Here is a 14,011-nt window from a genome sequence, read left to right as displayed (position 1 = left end):
TAACTCCCATGTCATAGATGACATTCGAAGTGGCAAGATCAATCTTACGAGAGAAATGTCAAGACTCCTCCCTAGGCTCACCATTCGATGAAGACCCAATTGTAAAATATTGTTATGCAAGGTATACAACAAACCTTCCTAACACTTTTGGGCACTTTGTAGCAGCCATGAAAACATGTGGATGCTAGGGTCAAAATTATTGGTAATGCATGGACCTATGCCGACTCTGATGCATCACCAAAGAAGAAGCTAAATGTACTGGTCAACTATAACCATATTTGGACCCAATCACATCCACTTTTTTCAATAAGATCTATCTTAATGTTTACCTTAACATTTGTTGAATAGAATGACCTGTACCAAAAATCATCAAGGCTTTCATAGAGGTGCCCCTCATTCCCCTATCAAATATGTTAAGTCTTGAAATTCAGTTAGAAAACAGCATTCAATTCCAAGGGTGGTATGACCCAATAGACAAGGGAATGTGCAAGCCCTAAGTAACTTTAATAGAAGATATGCCCTTGGTCGTGCCATCTAGGCCAAAAATTACACCAAAAGGAGTTTACCAATGGAAAACAAACAATGATTATAATAACAACAGAACAATGACATATTTCACTCGTTAAGATACACTGTGCTTGTTCATTTGATGTTTTCAATGCTCATTCAAAATACCATTTTTCAGACTCATTCAAACTTTCCATTTTTCATACTGCAAAAAAGTTGAGATCAATCTATCATCAATAACTTGGATCTGAGGTTTAGAGTTTAGACATTACCTAAAAAATTAACTTGCCCAAGAAATTCCCAGCTCTTACATGAGAATTAATAATGTTAGATTTAGAGTATTCATAGTTGCAAGAACTTATCTTTCATCCTGGTTGCATTTTTTATAAACATAATTTCTACCATGGAATTTACAGATCAAATCGTTTTTCATTAATTTTATCTAAATGCTTAGTCTTTAAAAATCAAACAAGGACAAACAAAATTAAAACATATGATTGACTATACTTGTAGTATTTCTACATACTCAAACTTTGAATTAAAATATCAAGCAATGACAAATGAAACTGAAAATTTGTGATGGTAGTTCTATAAACTTAATTTCTTATATTTAAAATATCAAGCAGATGAAAAAGAAAACCTATGATTTGCATAGCAATTTCTATACAAATAAATGCTAAATATCAGACAACAACAGACCTGGTATTTACTGGGGCATTTCAGTATGCTCCAAGTTTAATATCAAGAAGTAAAATGCCAAACCTAAGATTTGTTGCTGTAATTCCATACTTAAGAATCAAGCAATAAACAATGAAAGCTAAGATTTTTTGTGGCATTTCTGCATGCCTTAATTTTACATGCCAAAAAATGACATATGAAATAAAAGATTCGCTGTAGCATTTCTATATGCTTAACATTTTAAATATCAGGTAATGAAAATCTAAGATCAAATGCAGAATTTCAGTCAAGGTGTAAATGCATAGGTTCCACCTTTACCATAATCTATATTTTCAAACATAGCATATCTCACACATTAAATTAAATAAAATCATTGACACTACTGTAATCTTCATAAAAATTAAATGACATTAGACACAAAATGCAGTAAAAAAAATAATAATAATAATGAATTTGGTTCAAAATAAAAAATCATTGTATAATAGTAAGGATATAGTGGAGAGATGAATGGGAGTAGTGATGAAGCATGCATATACGAGTAATAGCAAAGGAAAGTGGCCAATGGAAGTGGCAACAAGGTGACAGTTCCACCAAGATGCTGAGCAAAGGAATGGCACCATTGCTCATGTAGCTGAGGAAGCACTGCACAGCCTCAAATAAGACTTTCTTTAACCATCTCAATGCCCTACCACAGCAGCAGCAACACCACTACATTCCACAGTGGCCTCTATGAGACCTTAAAAGTTAAATATATAGGAACTGCAAAAACTCATTTAACCCATTTCATGGTTGCAGAGATTTTTGCATGAGGAAAATATTGACTGAAATCCCTAATCTCTATCAAAACCTAGCGGTCAGAAATTTGGCTGAGGCAAATGTTTTGGTTTCAGCGATTGCTGTGGCAAATGGCACTCCAAACCCAGATCCCACAGTTACCCATCTACAACCAAATAATTCCACTACTTCCTTGTCATGTCCCCTCCATAGACACTAGACCAAAACAGTGAACCAATGTTATATCCCCGTCAAATTCCAATCCACACAGTCATTTTAAGATTAGTTCCTATAAGGATTACCTGCTGAGATCGAATAATAGAATGGACAGATCAACTAAGAATGAGAAGACAACCTCAATAGAGTCTAGATCATAATCAACATAAAGGAAAATTAATAATTACAGCTGACTTAGAACAATTCTAGCGATTGGATAGTTCTGAAGTTTGTCAAAATACGAGTGACCAAGCAACAAGCAAACCAAATAGTGATGTGATTGATGAAATGATCTATTTTAAAGAAAGCTAAGGCAAGCAATCAAGTTGGACAATGTAGCCAGCAGCGATTCAGTTTGTGAAGTTTTAAAACAACATTGGAGAAAGCATGGTGTGATTAAAAAAATCATCGATAAAGCAATTAGAGCAAACTCGATTCATTGGGGAATTAATCAATAAATGAAGCAGTTCTTATACTTGTGTTTATTAATAACAAACTAAGACAAAATTCAAGAAAGCACTTGAAAGATAAATTACTGAAGCCAGCGATAATATAGAAGGCAGCGCCTATTTTATTCCAAAAGTCAGCGAATTATGTAAATAAGCAAAAAACAGTATAAACGCAACGAATGTCATTAAAATATAGCGATATATATAGATTAATGGCAGCAATTTGAAAATAGCGATTAATGCTAGTAGACTCCCATCGAGGCAGCGATCATCATTATGATAGCAAATGATTAAAAATGCAGTGATAATAATTCAAGATGGAGGTAATTCTTATCAACAAATGATCAATAAGAAACGATTAGCATTGAAGGAATGATCACTTCGAATTGTTTTATGAAGCACTTGGATTTATTTGAATGAACTCATTAAAATATTTCTTAGTTATCTTATAAAATGGTAGCACTATGTTTAGTATAAACAAAAAAGGATCAAGATAAAAATGGTGATGTAATTATCATAAAAGAGATCTCTGACAAAGACAGCAACTCATAGACTAAAAGGAACCGATTTAATAAGAAATAAAAGACAATATAAAGTGCGATTCCACAATAAGATGCTGAATGATTTGTAATGTAAAGTTTTATATTTGAAAAGTGAGAAATTCAATGTTAAGGAAGCAGCAACTACTTCACAAGAGCAGATTAATCTTGTGAAAGTCAAAAGGTGCGATTTTTAAGAGAAAAGGTTCACTATCATTTCAAGTGGTGGTTCTCATTTATGTAAACAAAACTTATGTATTAACAAAAGAGTGCGTTTAATTTTGGATTGATGAAATTTGTTTATTAGAACAAAAACTGTTAGGAATTGCATGCAGAAAATATCAATTATATGTAGATAAATATTAACATAGGAATGAAAAACACAGAAATAATAACAGCGAAGAGACAATATTTAACGTGGTTCACCCAATCTCGGGCTACATCCACCAAACAGAGAGTCCAATATTATTATCCAGTAAATCAAAACCGGTTACAACCAGCAATCCCCTTGCAACTCAATACCGCTGCAAAAAAATGCTACAAAATTCTCTACAGAAAACCCTAACCCTTAGCCTTTTTATCAAGGCTTATGTCAGTTACAAAATTAGGGTTACAACATATCAGCCAATAGAAAAATAACACTCGACGCCTTTATAAAATAATAAGTCTTTTTGGCCTCACAGGGCACTGCCCCTCGACCCTGCCCTATATCGTGACAAGGAGTGCGCCAAGGGCATTGCCCCCAAACCCCCGTCAAAAAATATGGGGGGAAACCGCGCCGATAGAAGTAGGGAAAATTTAACCTCCAAGTCTGATTAGGCTCCATATAACAACAATCTCCCACTTGGAGACTGATCATAACACCGCTGACCCTGTAGCTCCCACTAGAATGAAACGCCCTAGACTCTGTTGTTCTATTTTATTGTTTTCAGTCTTGAAGACCAACCAAAGTTGAAGAGGAGCTTAGCTTCTCCCTTGTCACTACCTTTGTAAACATATCCACTGGATTTTCATCTGTATGTATCTTTTTCGGCCTTAATTGTCCATCATCCAACACTAACCGAATGAAGTGATACCTTAACTGTATGTGTTTTGTCTTTGAATGCAAGGCAGAATTTTTTGCAAGATGGATGGCACTCTAGCTATCTGTAAACAAATAACTGTTAGCCTGTCTTTTGCCCAGTTCTTCCATGAAAGATTGCAGCCATATCATCTCTTTGCTTGCCTCTATTGCAACTACATACTCTGCCTTTGTGGTGGATAAAGAACCCACCTTTTGCAACCTGGAGATCCAACTCACCGTTGTCCCACCGATAGTAAAGACATAACCTGTAGTACTCCGCCTGGTATCAATATCCACTGCCAAATCTGAGTCTACATAACCTGCTAAATCAGTATTAGAGCCCCCAAAACATAAATGTTTATTGGATGTACCTCTCAAATACCTGAGAACCCATTTTACTACATTACAATACTCCAATCCAGTACCTGCTTACGACTCCAACAGCATGTGCAATATTCGATCTCTTGCATACCATGGCGTACATTAAACTTCCTACAGCTGAAGCATAGGGTACCTTGGACATTTTGTCTTTCTCCTCTTGTGTTTTTGGACACATCTCCTTAGTCAATTTCAAATGACTAGGCATTCTCCATGTGGAATCTCTACAACACCTTTTCAACATAATCAGCCTCGGATACAGTTAATTTTTTGTTCTGCCTATCTCTGCAAATTTTCATACCAAGGATTTGTTTTGCTACCCCCAAATCCTTCATAGCAAATGATTTTGCTAACTATTGTTTTAACTCTCTAATGTGATCCATGTTAGACCCCGCTACAAGCATGTCATCAACATATAACCACAAAATAATGTAGCTTTCATTATCCAACCTCCTAAAATAAACACAATGGTCATAATTACACCCGTTGTAGCCTTGCTCAGCCATATAACTATCAAATTTCAAGTACCATTGCTGAGGTGCTTGTTTCAAGCCATATAAACTCTTATGCAATCTGCACACCAATTTCTCCTTACCTTTGACCTCAAATCCTTGGGGTTGTTCCATATATATCTCCTCCTCCAAATCACCATGGAGAGAGGCGGTTTTCACATCTAACTGTTCCAAATGCAAATCTTCAACAGCCATAATACTTAAAACAATACGAATAGAAGTCATCTTAACAACCGGAGAAAAAATTTCAGCAAAATCAATGCCCTTTTTCTGTACAAATCCTTTAACAACTAACCTAGCTTTAAATCTGTGCTTACCTCCATCTTCCTCTTTCAACCTATAAACCCATTTGTTTTGTAAAACCTTTTTACCTACAGGCAACTTACATAATTCCCAAGTCTGATTTTTACAAAAGGTATCCATTTCTTCTTTCATGGCAAGCTCCCACTGAACCTTTGTATCCACCTTCGTAGCTTTATCATATCCTTCTAGTTCACCAGCATCTGTTAACAAAATAGAATACAGAGAGGGAGAGAACTTGTCAGGAGGTCTACCTAGCCTTGTTGACCGTCTAACATTCACTGGAGTTTGTGGTATTTCTGATTGCTGTTGCGGAGCATGAGGAACCACTGGAACATCACTATCTGGAATATCATCCAGCACAACAAAATCCTTTTCTTTCTTCTCATGTTGTTGCAACTGATCTTTATACAACACCTTCTCATTGAATACAACATCTCTGCTTCTCACAATTTTCAGATTTTCAACATCCCAAAGCCTATAACCAAATTCATCAATGCCATATCCAACGAAAATACACTTTTTTGATTTTGCATCCAGCTTGGTTCTATTTTCAGAATCTACATGTGCAAATGCTTCACATCCAAAGGTTTTGAGAAAAGAATAACTCACCTTCTTACCTGTCCATGCTTCCTCTGGAATACCACAGCCCAAAGGAGCTGAAGGACCTCTATTAATTAAATATACAGCAGTATTGACAGCCTCTACCCACATGTTTAAAGGCAATCCAGCATGCAATCTCATGCTCCTTGCACGCTCCATTATTGTCCTATTCATGCGCTCAGCCACTCCATTTTCTTGCGGAGTTCTTGGAACCGTTTTGTACCTACGAATTCCATTAATGGAACAATAATCCTCAAATTCTTTGCTGCAATACTGACCACCGTTATCAAATCTGGGACATTTTAATCTTTTACTTGTCTCATTTTCAACCAAGCTTCTCCATTTCTTAAATGTTTCAAATACATCAGATTTCTACCTAAGGAAGTAAATCCAAACCTGCCTAGTTGCATCATCTATGAATGTAACATAACACCAAGAGCCACCAAGAGAAGATACCTGAGCGGGTCCCCATACATCTCTATGCACAAGCTCCAACTTTTCATCTTTTTTTTGCTTCCCATCCTTGAGAAAACTAACTCTCTTTTGTTTGCCATACACACAACTTTCACAGAAATCCATATTAATGCATTTCAAACCTGGTAAAACCTTTTTAGAATGAAGTACCTTCATACCTTCTTCACTCATATGCCCAAGTTTGTTGTGCCACAATGTTGTCTCAGAACCTGCAGCAACTATTTTAGTTTCTTCTTGTGAACCTGCAGCAACTATTCTTGACTGTGTTTGGGTTTTCTTTGCAACAACCAAAGTAGAAGGAACGGTATGACCTGTACAAAGATATAAGGTGCCTACTTTCACACCTTTTGCTACTATCAAGGCACCCTTTGAAACCTTCCAATTTTTATTATTAAAAGTAAATATGCAACCTTCATCACCTAGTTGCCCTGCTGAAATTAAATTCCTACTTAGCCTTGGAACGTGCCTTACCTCTCGTAGTAGCCAATGATTCCCATTCTGCAACTTAATCTTAATTCTTCCCTTTCCAACAATCTGACAGGGTTCATTATCTCCCAAATAAACCAGCCCAAAATCTCCTTAGACATAATCAAGAAAATAACTTCTATGGGGTGTAGCATGAAACAAAGCCCCTAAATCTAAAACCCATGAATCATCAGCATTATCTAGGGAAAGAATCAAAGCATCTTCTTCAGATTTATTACTTACCACATTTGCCTCCTTATTACATTCTTGTTTGTCTTCTTTATTCTTCTAAGACCAACAATCTTTCTTCAGATGACCTGGTTTCCCACAGTACCAGCAATCTTTTGATCCTCTGGATTGGGATCTCTTGTCCTTTGATTTTCCTCATGACTTCCCACGACCTCCAAAACCTTTTCCTCTCTCCTTTGGTCTGCCCCTACTTTCTGCATTCAAAACACTACCTAATGTGGATCCACTTTGTTGGTGTTGGAAATAAGCCACACCCTGACCGACGATGGACTGGTCCAAGAGGGGCCAATAGCTCAGTGGTAGAGCACTCCAGCAACGTATGGAAGGTCCTAGGTTTGACTCCTAGCTGGTCCATGTCTCAACATGGTATCAGAGCCAAGTCCAAGCTAGGAGCCCCAGGCACACGAGAGGTGTCGCTTAAGGGGGGGTGTTGGTATTGGAAATAAGCCACACCTGGACCGACGATGGGCTGGTCCAAGAGGGGCCAGTCACTCAGTGGTAAAGCACTCCAGCAACGTATGGAAGGAAATAGGTTTGAGTCCTAGTTGGTCCATGTCTCAACATGGTATCAGAGCCAGATCCAGGCTAGTAGCCCCAAGCACACGAGAGGTGTGGCTGAAGGGGGGGTGTTGGTGTTGGAAATAAGCCACACCTGGACCGACGATGGACTGGTCCAAGAGGGGCCAGTAGCTCGGTGGTAGAGCACTCCAGCAGCATATGGAAAGTCCTAGGTTCAAGTCCTAGCTGGTCCATGTCTCAACACACCTCTGCTTTTCCTACGAATTTCCTCACTCAAAATAACACCAACAACATCATCAAATTTCATGGTATTTGAACCAGAAACAGAGTTACTAACCGCCATTAACAAATTCTAGCTTTCAAGCAAAGAACATAATATTAGGAGAGCTCTAACTTCTTCATCGAAATTTACCTTTAGAGAAGTCAACTGACTAGTAATCGTATTAAACTCATTTAAATGATATGTCACAGATCCACCTTCAATCATCTTCAGATTAAATAGACGCTTCATAAGAAAAACCTTCTTTGAGGCTGAGGGTTTTTCATACAATTTAGCCAGTGCCGACATCAAATCTGCAATCGTTGTTGCTTTTGTTATATTGAATGCTACAGACGGTGCCAAGCACAGCCAAATGGTTCCCAGTGCCTTTCTATCCAAAATATTCCAATCCTCGTCACTCATTGTGCCTTTCTTGGTTGTTCTTTCCAACGGCCTCCATAAATCCTTCTGATGGAGATAATCCTCCATCTGCATCTTCCATAACTGATAGTTTTGTCCATTGAATTTTTCTACCTTCAATTTACCCTCATCCACCATTGCTCCCACTTAACCATGAGAGTCCCACTCAACCGTGAGATCTCCCTGCAGACGATAATCGAGCACAACCAGCTCTGATACCACTTGTTAGGAATTGCATGCAGAAAATATCAATTATATGCAGATAAATATTAAACACAGGAATGAAAAACACAGAAAGAATAATAGCGAAGAGACAATATTTAAGGTGGTTCACCCAATCTCGGGCTAGATCCACCAAACAGAGAGTCCAATATTATTATCCAATAAATCAAAACCAATTACAACCAGCAATCCCCTTGCAACTCAATACCGCTGCAAAAAATGCTACAAAATTTTCTACAGAAAACCCTAACCCTTAGCCTTTTTATCAAGGCTTATGTCAGCTACAAAATTAGGGTTACAACATGTCAGCCAATAGAAAAATAACACCCGACGCCTTTATAAAATAATAAGTCTTTTTGGCCTCACGAGGCGCTGCCCCTCGACCCCGCCTTGTATCGCGACAGGGAGCACGCAAGGGGCGCTGTCCCTGGGCCCCGCAAGGGGCGCTGCCCCTAAACTCCTGTCGAAAAATATGGGGGGAAAAAGCGTCAATAGAAGTAGGGAAAATTTGACCTCCGAGTCTGATTAGGCTCCATATAACAACAAAAACCATATAAAAAGACATGTTCTTTAGGAACAGTTGTATTCTCTCCAAGTTAACGGAAGAAGATATAAAAGAGGGGACATTCTTATGAGACGGGAGAAAAGAATTGGCACACGCCAGCAAGTTTGGGTTTTAGACAAGCAATACTCCAGCGATTCTGTCACGGTAACATCATTCTGATTACTTACTAGAATCTTATCTGTATGTTGTTATGATCCACAAACATAGAATCACAGTCATAAAGGAACGATATTAAATAAATTCTTCAATCATAAGACAATTGACACTAATAACATAAGCAGGATAATATACTGACTTTACAAATTAATGATAATTTACTTAGGCAAATAAATGTTATTTCAATAATTTCTTACAATAAACACAAGATGTAATAATATGAAAGACTATGAATAAATCCTGAATGCTCGAAGCATTAAGAACATATTGATAAACAAATATTAAGTATTTAAATCAGACTTACAGTGCTCACTTGTGAGGGAGGGAATGGAGGTGTAATGGAGAGGTTAGGAGAGACTCGTAAGTTGGCTGTCCTAGAATGACCCTAGAGGCGTCTAGGACCTTGAGGGCACTTACCTTGAGGAGTCTAGCAACCTGGTTACAGCCACATCCCAAACTCACAAGATAAGTAAGCCATGAAGAAGGTTGATATACGAGGAGATCAGTTAGAGTCACCAAGTGGAGCAAGAAGGTTAGAGGAAACAACCTCTCTTGGGCTTGGGTAGTGAGCCTCTAAAGTAGACCTCATAGTATCCTCCTTCCAAACATCATGATTATATAAACTAAAATTCCTATCATCTTGTTAAACTTGCATGTTTATTAATCAAAGGAATGTGTGTATTTGCATATGGTTTTATTTAATCTGAAGTTTCTAAGTTGACCAAGTATGATCTCAAAACCTAATTTTCTAATTTTCTAATTCTCAGTACAGAATATAGAAGGGGACATTACATTCCTTCTCATTGGGCAAAATAGTCATGTTTTTAGCTTCAAAAAACCTCAATTTTCATGTTTCAAAGGACTCTGTTAAGGCATATTTGGATGACTTTGGTTGCATGTCTCTTGTTTTCAAGTACCTAGGGAAGCATCCCCCCTTTTGAAGGTTTTGTTTCATGGATGAAAAACACCTGGATCATCATGGCAGCTCCCACAGTGGTGACCATAGAACATGATATCTTCCTAGTGCAATTTCACTTGGCTAAAGGCTGTTTGTTTGTGTGGTAGCATGTTCCTTGGTTTTTTAGAAAGGTTGGACTGTTCATGGCCCCATGATCTCCCTTTTTTGACCCCGCATCTGCTATCATCTCCAAAACCCCATTCTGGTTGCACTTATATAACCTACCACTGGTTATGAGAGATTCTATACTAATCAAAAAATTAATTAACCGAGTGACAGATTTCTTGAGAGTGGATGCGGAGATGGCAGATTCACAAAGGAATTCTGTGAGGATGTGTGCCATGATAGACATCTCCAAGTCTATCATTCACACTATTACAACCATTCCTCACAGGGTACTTTGACCCAATCCTTTAAGTTCAAAGGATTGCTAGTGAGGTATTTTAAATGCAGCATGATTCATCACAAAATTTTGGGTTGTTCTGTAAAATTGTCTTCAGATCTTTATTTTATAAGCCTCAAGAAATGAGTGAGGAAATCAGGAAGCCTAGACAAAGAATTCATATGGCAAAACCACAGGAATTTTTTTTAGCACACCACACATTCAAGCCCTTGGCACCAACACGTGAGCAATGGGCTGGAATCCCACCCATGCACCCTGAGGTCCTTCACAAGGAACCAACTCCTATGCACTCCACCTCCATGTTGATTCCTCCTAAGGAAGCTCCATCTCGCGCAGGTCAGTGGTTTGACAAAGAAGATGCATTTCAGCATTGTACAGAGCAATTTTTTTAGGATGAAGATAAGTACCTCTAGGCTCTTACAAAGGAACACGAATTAAAGATGATGAAATTCCTAGGAAATGAAGATGATCTGGTTCCCTTGCCTGAATTTACAAGTACTTCAGGCAAGCAGAAAGAAAGGAAAATAGAAGAAGAAAGTTTTCGAATGGAGCTCAAGGTGCAGTTATTGATGGTGTGCAATTAACAATGGATGCTCTCCTCACTAGAAACAGGAGAAAGTTCACCTCAAAACACGTGTGGTAATTCAGTTCAGCATAGGTTTCGCTATTTTCTTCAGTTCTGATTGGATTAAAAGTTTAGGACTAGTATCCTAGGGCAGTTTAGTTTCTCATACTCTTTGGAATCTTCTAGATTCTTCTGAGTTAAGGGCTACGTTCCCTTAAAAAAAATTCTTTCTTTTTTCCTTTTATTAGTATGTAAGAGGGCCGTAATCCCTTCCTTCACTGACCAAACAAAAACCAAAAAAAAAAAATCTCTGTCCAATGGTATAAGCTCAAGTGGTAAAACGTGTGTAGCTTTCAAAACAAAAAAAATAGAGACCAGCATTCAAATCCCCGAGAGACATGGATAGTGTGTTAAAATTACACAAAATACAACATCCCACTTGCTGGGTGTGCTGTAACCAATGACTGAAGAGTAGGTGCAAGTTTTCTGTATTGGAGTTAGGAGAAATACACATCCAACTCGCTGCGTGTGGCATACCCAATGAAGAAGGGTAAATGCAGGAAGTGGTTTTCACAGAAATTTTGTACAGCTCGCCAACAGAACGACGGATCCTACGAGATTTTGACAGAATTTTTCTACAGTTCGCCCACAGAACAAAGGGTCCTTCTTTTGATGGAAATTTTCTACAATCCTTATTTCAGGAAAATTTGTATTTACAGTAATATCCCTTTACGAGAAAATATTTACAACACTCCTTCTGTCCTCTATTATGAACTGCATTTTAGAGAAATTTCGTGGTCACTGCAATATTTCGTTTACAAAGATACGATCAACTAAAATCTCAAGAGAATAAAAAATAATTGTCTCTGCCAAAATCTTTATAAAATTCGAGGCATAAATAAACAATTCTATAAATTGCAAGAGCTCAATAACCAGCGATTCCGATATCACCATTTTTGTCAATCTCTCTGCATTCTTTATCGAGATTTCATTAGCGGAAAAAATAATGATAATGATGATGATGCGTTCGCTTAAAATCAAGCTTACCATTACAGCGGTAACTAATCCTTGACTTATCCGCAAGAAGAACACCTGGAATGACTCTCCCGGGCAGAAAAAATCCAGCGAAATATAAATATGTGAAGTATACCAAAATTATTCCCGCCTGCATTAAAAAATCATGTACATAGTAATATCTACATATTATTTTTCAGGATTCCAAATGAAATTAAAGGCGAAAAACAATATAACCAGGAGAAATGTATTACCGCGTTCCAGGAAGGAAATACCAGCGAAGCGTAATCCTGCAGAGTCGCCATGAGAGAGGTTGTGTAGATCTCCATTTTAAAACTTTCAAATAAGTTCAGCGATGGGCTTTTTGCTTTATTCGTTATTTTTAAACAGCTAGCGTACTCTTTCCAGGGCCGGTTTTGTTTTTGGGCGTGCGCATTTTCTTATCTTTTTTGAACGGGCTTTTTTCAAAATTAAACTATCTGCGGGAGAGGCTTCTGCGAGGGGTCCATTAGACCAAGTAATATCTTTTTGGAGTTTTGGGTTTCTTAGGTCGTTTGGTCTTGTGGACGTTATTAAAATATTTCTTTTATTCATTTATTTCAATTTTTTTATATTTTTTTTTACATATTTAGATCGATTTTTAAAAAAGATCTTTTTCAAGACAAAAATGGGCATCAACCAATGGTGGGCATGTGGTCCTTATGTACATGTTAACTGTTGATGAAACCAACCAGCGCAAGAACAACAATTTGCAAACAATCACCTTCACAATGAGAGGCGCAACAAAATCTATTTCACCAATGAGTGATAATTGAATTGAAATAATAAAACAAGTACAAACACCTTATATAAATAACAAAGGTGTGATGAGGTAGGAACGACATGTAACTACCAGTAACAAATATTTAATGCACTATGTTATTATTAAATGCTATGCACTTAAATGCAACTAATATCTCATATCGGCTACTAAAGTAAAATTTAAGTATACATGTAAATGATAAAACCTCATTTACTCCAACACTCCTTAAGTGCAACTTAGGGAGTAGATTATTATGCAATATGAAAGCAAGATGGAAGATGGGTCCCAACAACTAGGCCATGCTAGGCGCCCATGTACAATACAAATAGCAATGCAATGAAATTAAAAGCTCTCACAAACCGAAGAGAAGAAGAAAATCTAATGGCACAAATCTCCTCTCCAAAAGAGAGAAAAGAAACAAACAAGATGATGCATGAAGGGCTCAATAATATGGGCCCCAAGGACTATATACATCATATATATATATATACAATCAAGTATTTCTCTTAGGAAGGAAAGGAGACTACAAAGCCCCTTATAATGGACAACATCCTGCAAAAATGGTGAGTTCTTGAAGACAAAACATTATCCAATGCCCACAAACAACATTTCTAAAGAAGATAGACCAAGTATAAATGCAAGAATGCTTCCCATTCTAGATAGGAATTGGTAGGAAGTTGAATCCAAATGTATGAAGATGATGTCTCTTAAATCTACTCATATGTCACCGAGTCCTTGGATGATCAAGATGTCACAAATCAATCAAATACATGTCCAATCATAATAGAAGGTGACAAACAAGGAACCAATGGAAATTGATTGTGAACAAGCTCCAAAGGCAAAGATGGAGTAACAACACTTATACCATAACTATCATCAAATGGGAGATATAAACCCTCAAATGTGTCTCCCAAATCTGAA

At 37.4% G+C, this 14,011-nt stretch overlaps 1 protein-coding gene across 2 annotated transcripts in view; it reads right to left on the bottom strand.

The window, feature by feature from the left end:
- The window catches only part of LOC131035230 (delta(14)-sterol reductase), a 197,726-nt gene extending 184,957 nt beyond the window's left edge, over positions 1-12,769 (bottom strand). The window contains exons 1-2 of one of the 2 annotated variants that reach the window (XM_057966893.2): positions 12,543-12,769; positions 12,322-12,439 (exon numbers count right to left, since the gene is read on the bottom strand). In XM_057966893.2, coding sequence (XP_057822876.1) covers positions 12,322-12,439; positions 12,543-12,617 — 193 coding nt within the window. In that variant the 5' untranslated portion in view covers positions 12,618-12,769. The remainder of the gene's footprint in view (positions 1-12,321; positions 12,440-12,542) is intronic. The other variant, XM_057966892.2, reaches the window with a different exon arrangement.
- Between the last annotated feature and the right edge of the window lie 1,242 nt (positions 12,770-14,011).

Source organism: Cryptomeria japonica, chromosome 5 (genome assembly GCF_030272615.1).
Source record: "Cryptomeria japonica chromosome 5, Sugi_1.0, whole genome shotgun sequence".
NCBI lineage: Eukaryota > Viridiplantae > Streptophyta > Pinopsida > Cupressales > Cupressaceae > Cryptomeria > Cryptomeria japonica.
The sequence above is the reverse complement of the archived record's forward strand: the minus strand, read 5'-3'. Positions and strand labels throughout refer to the sequence as shown.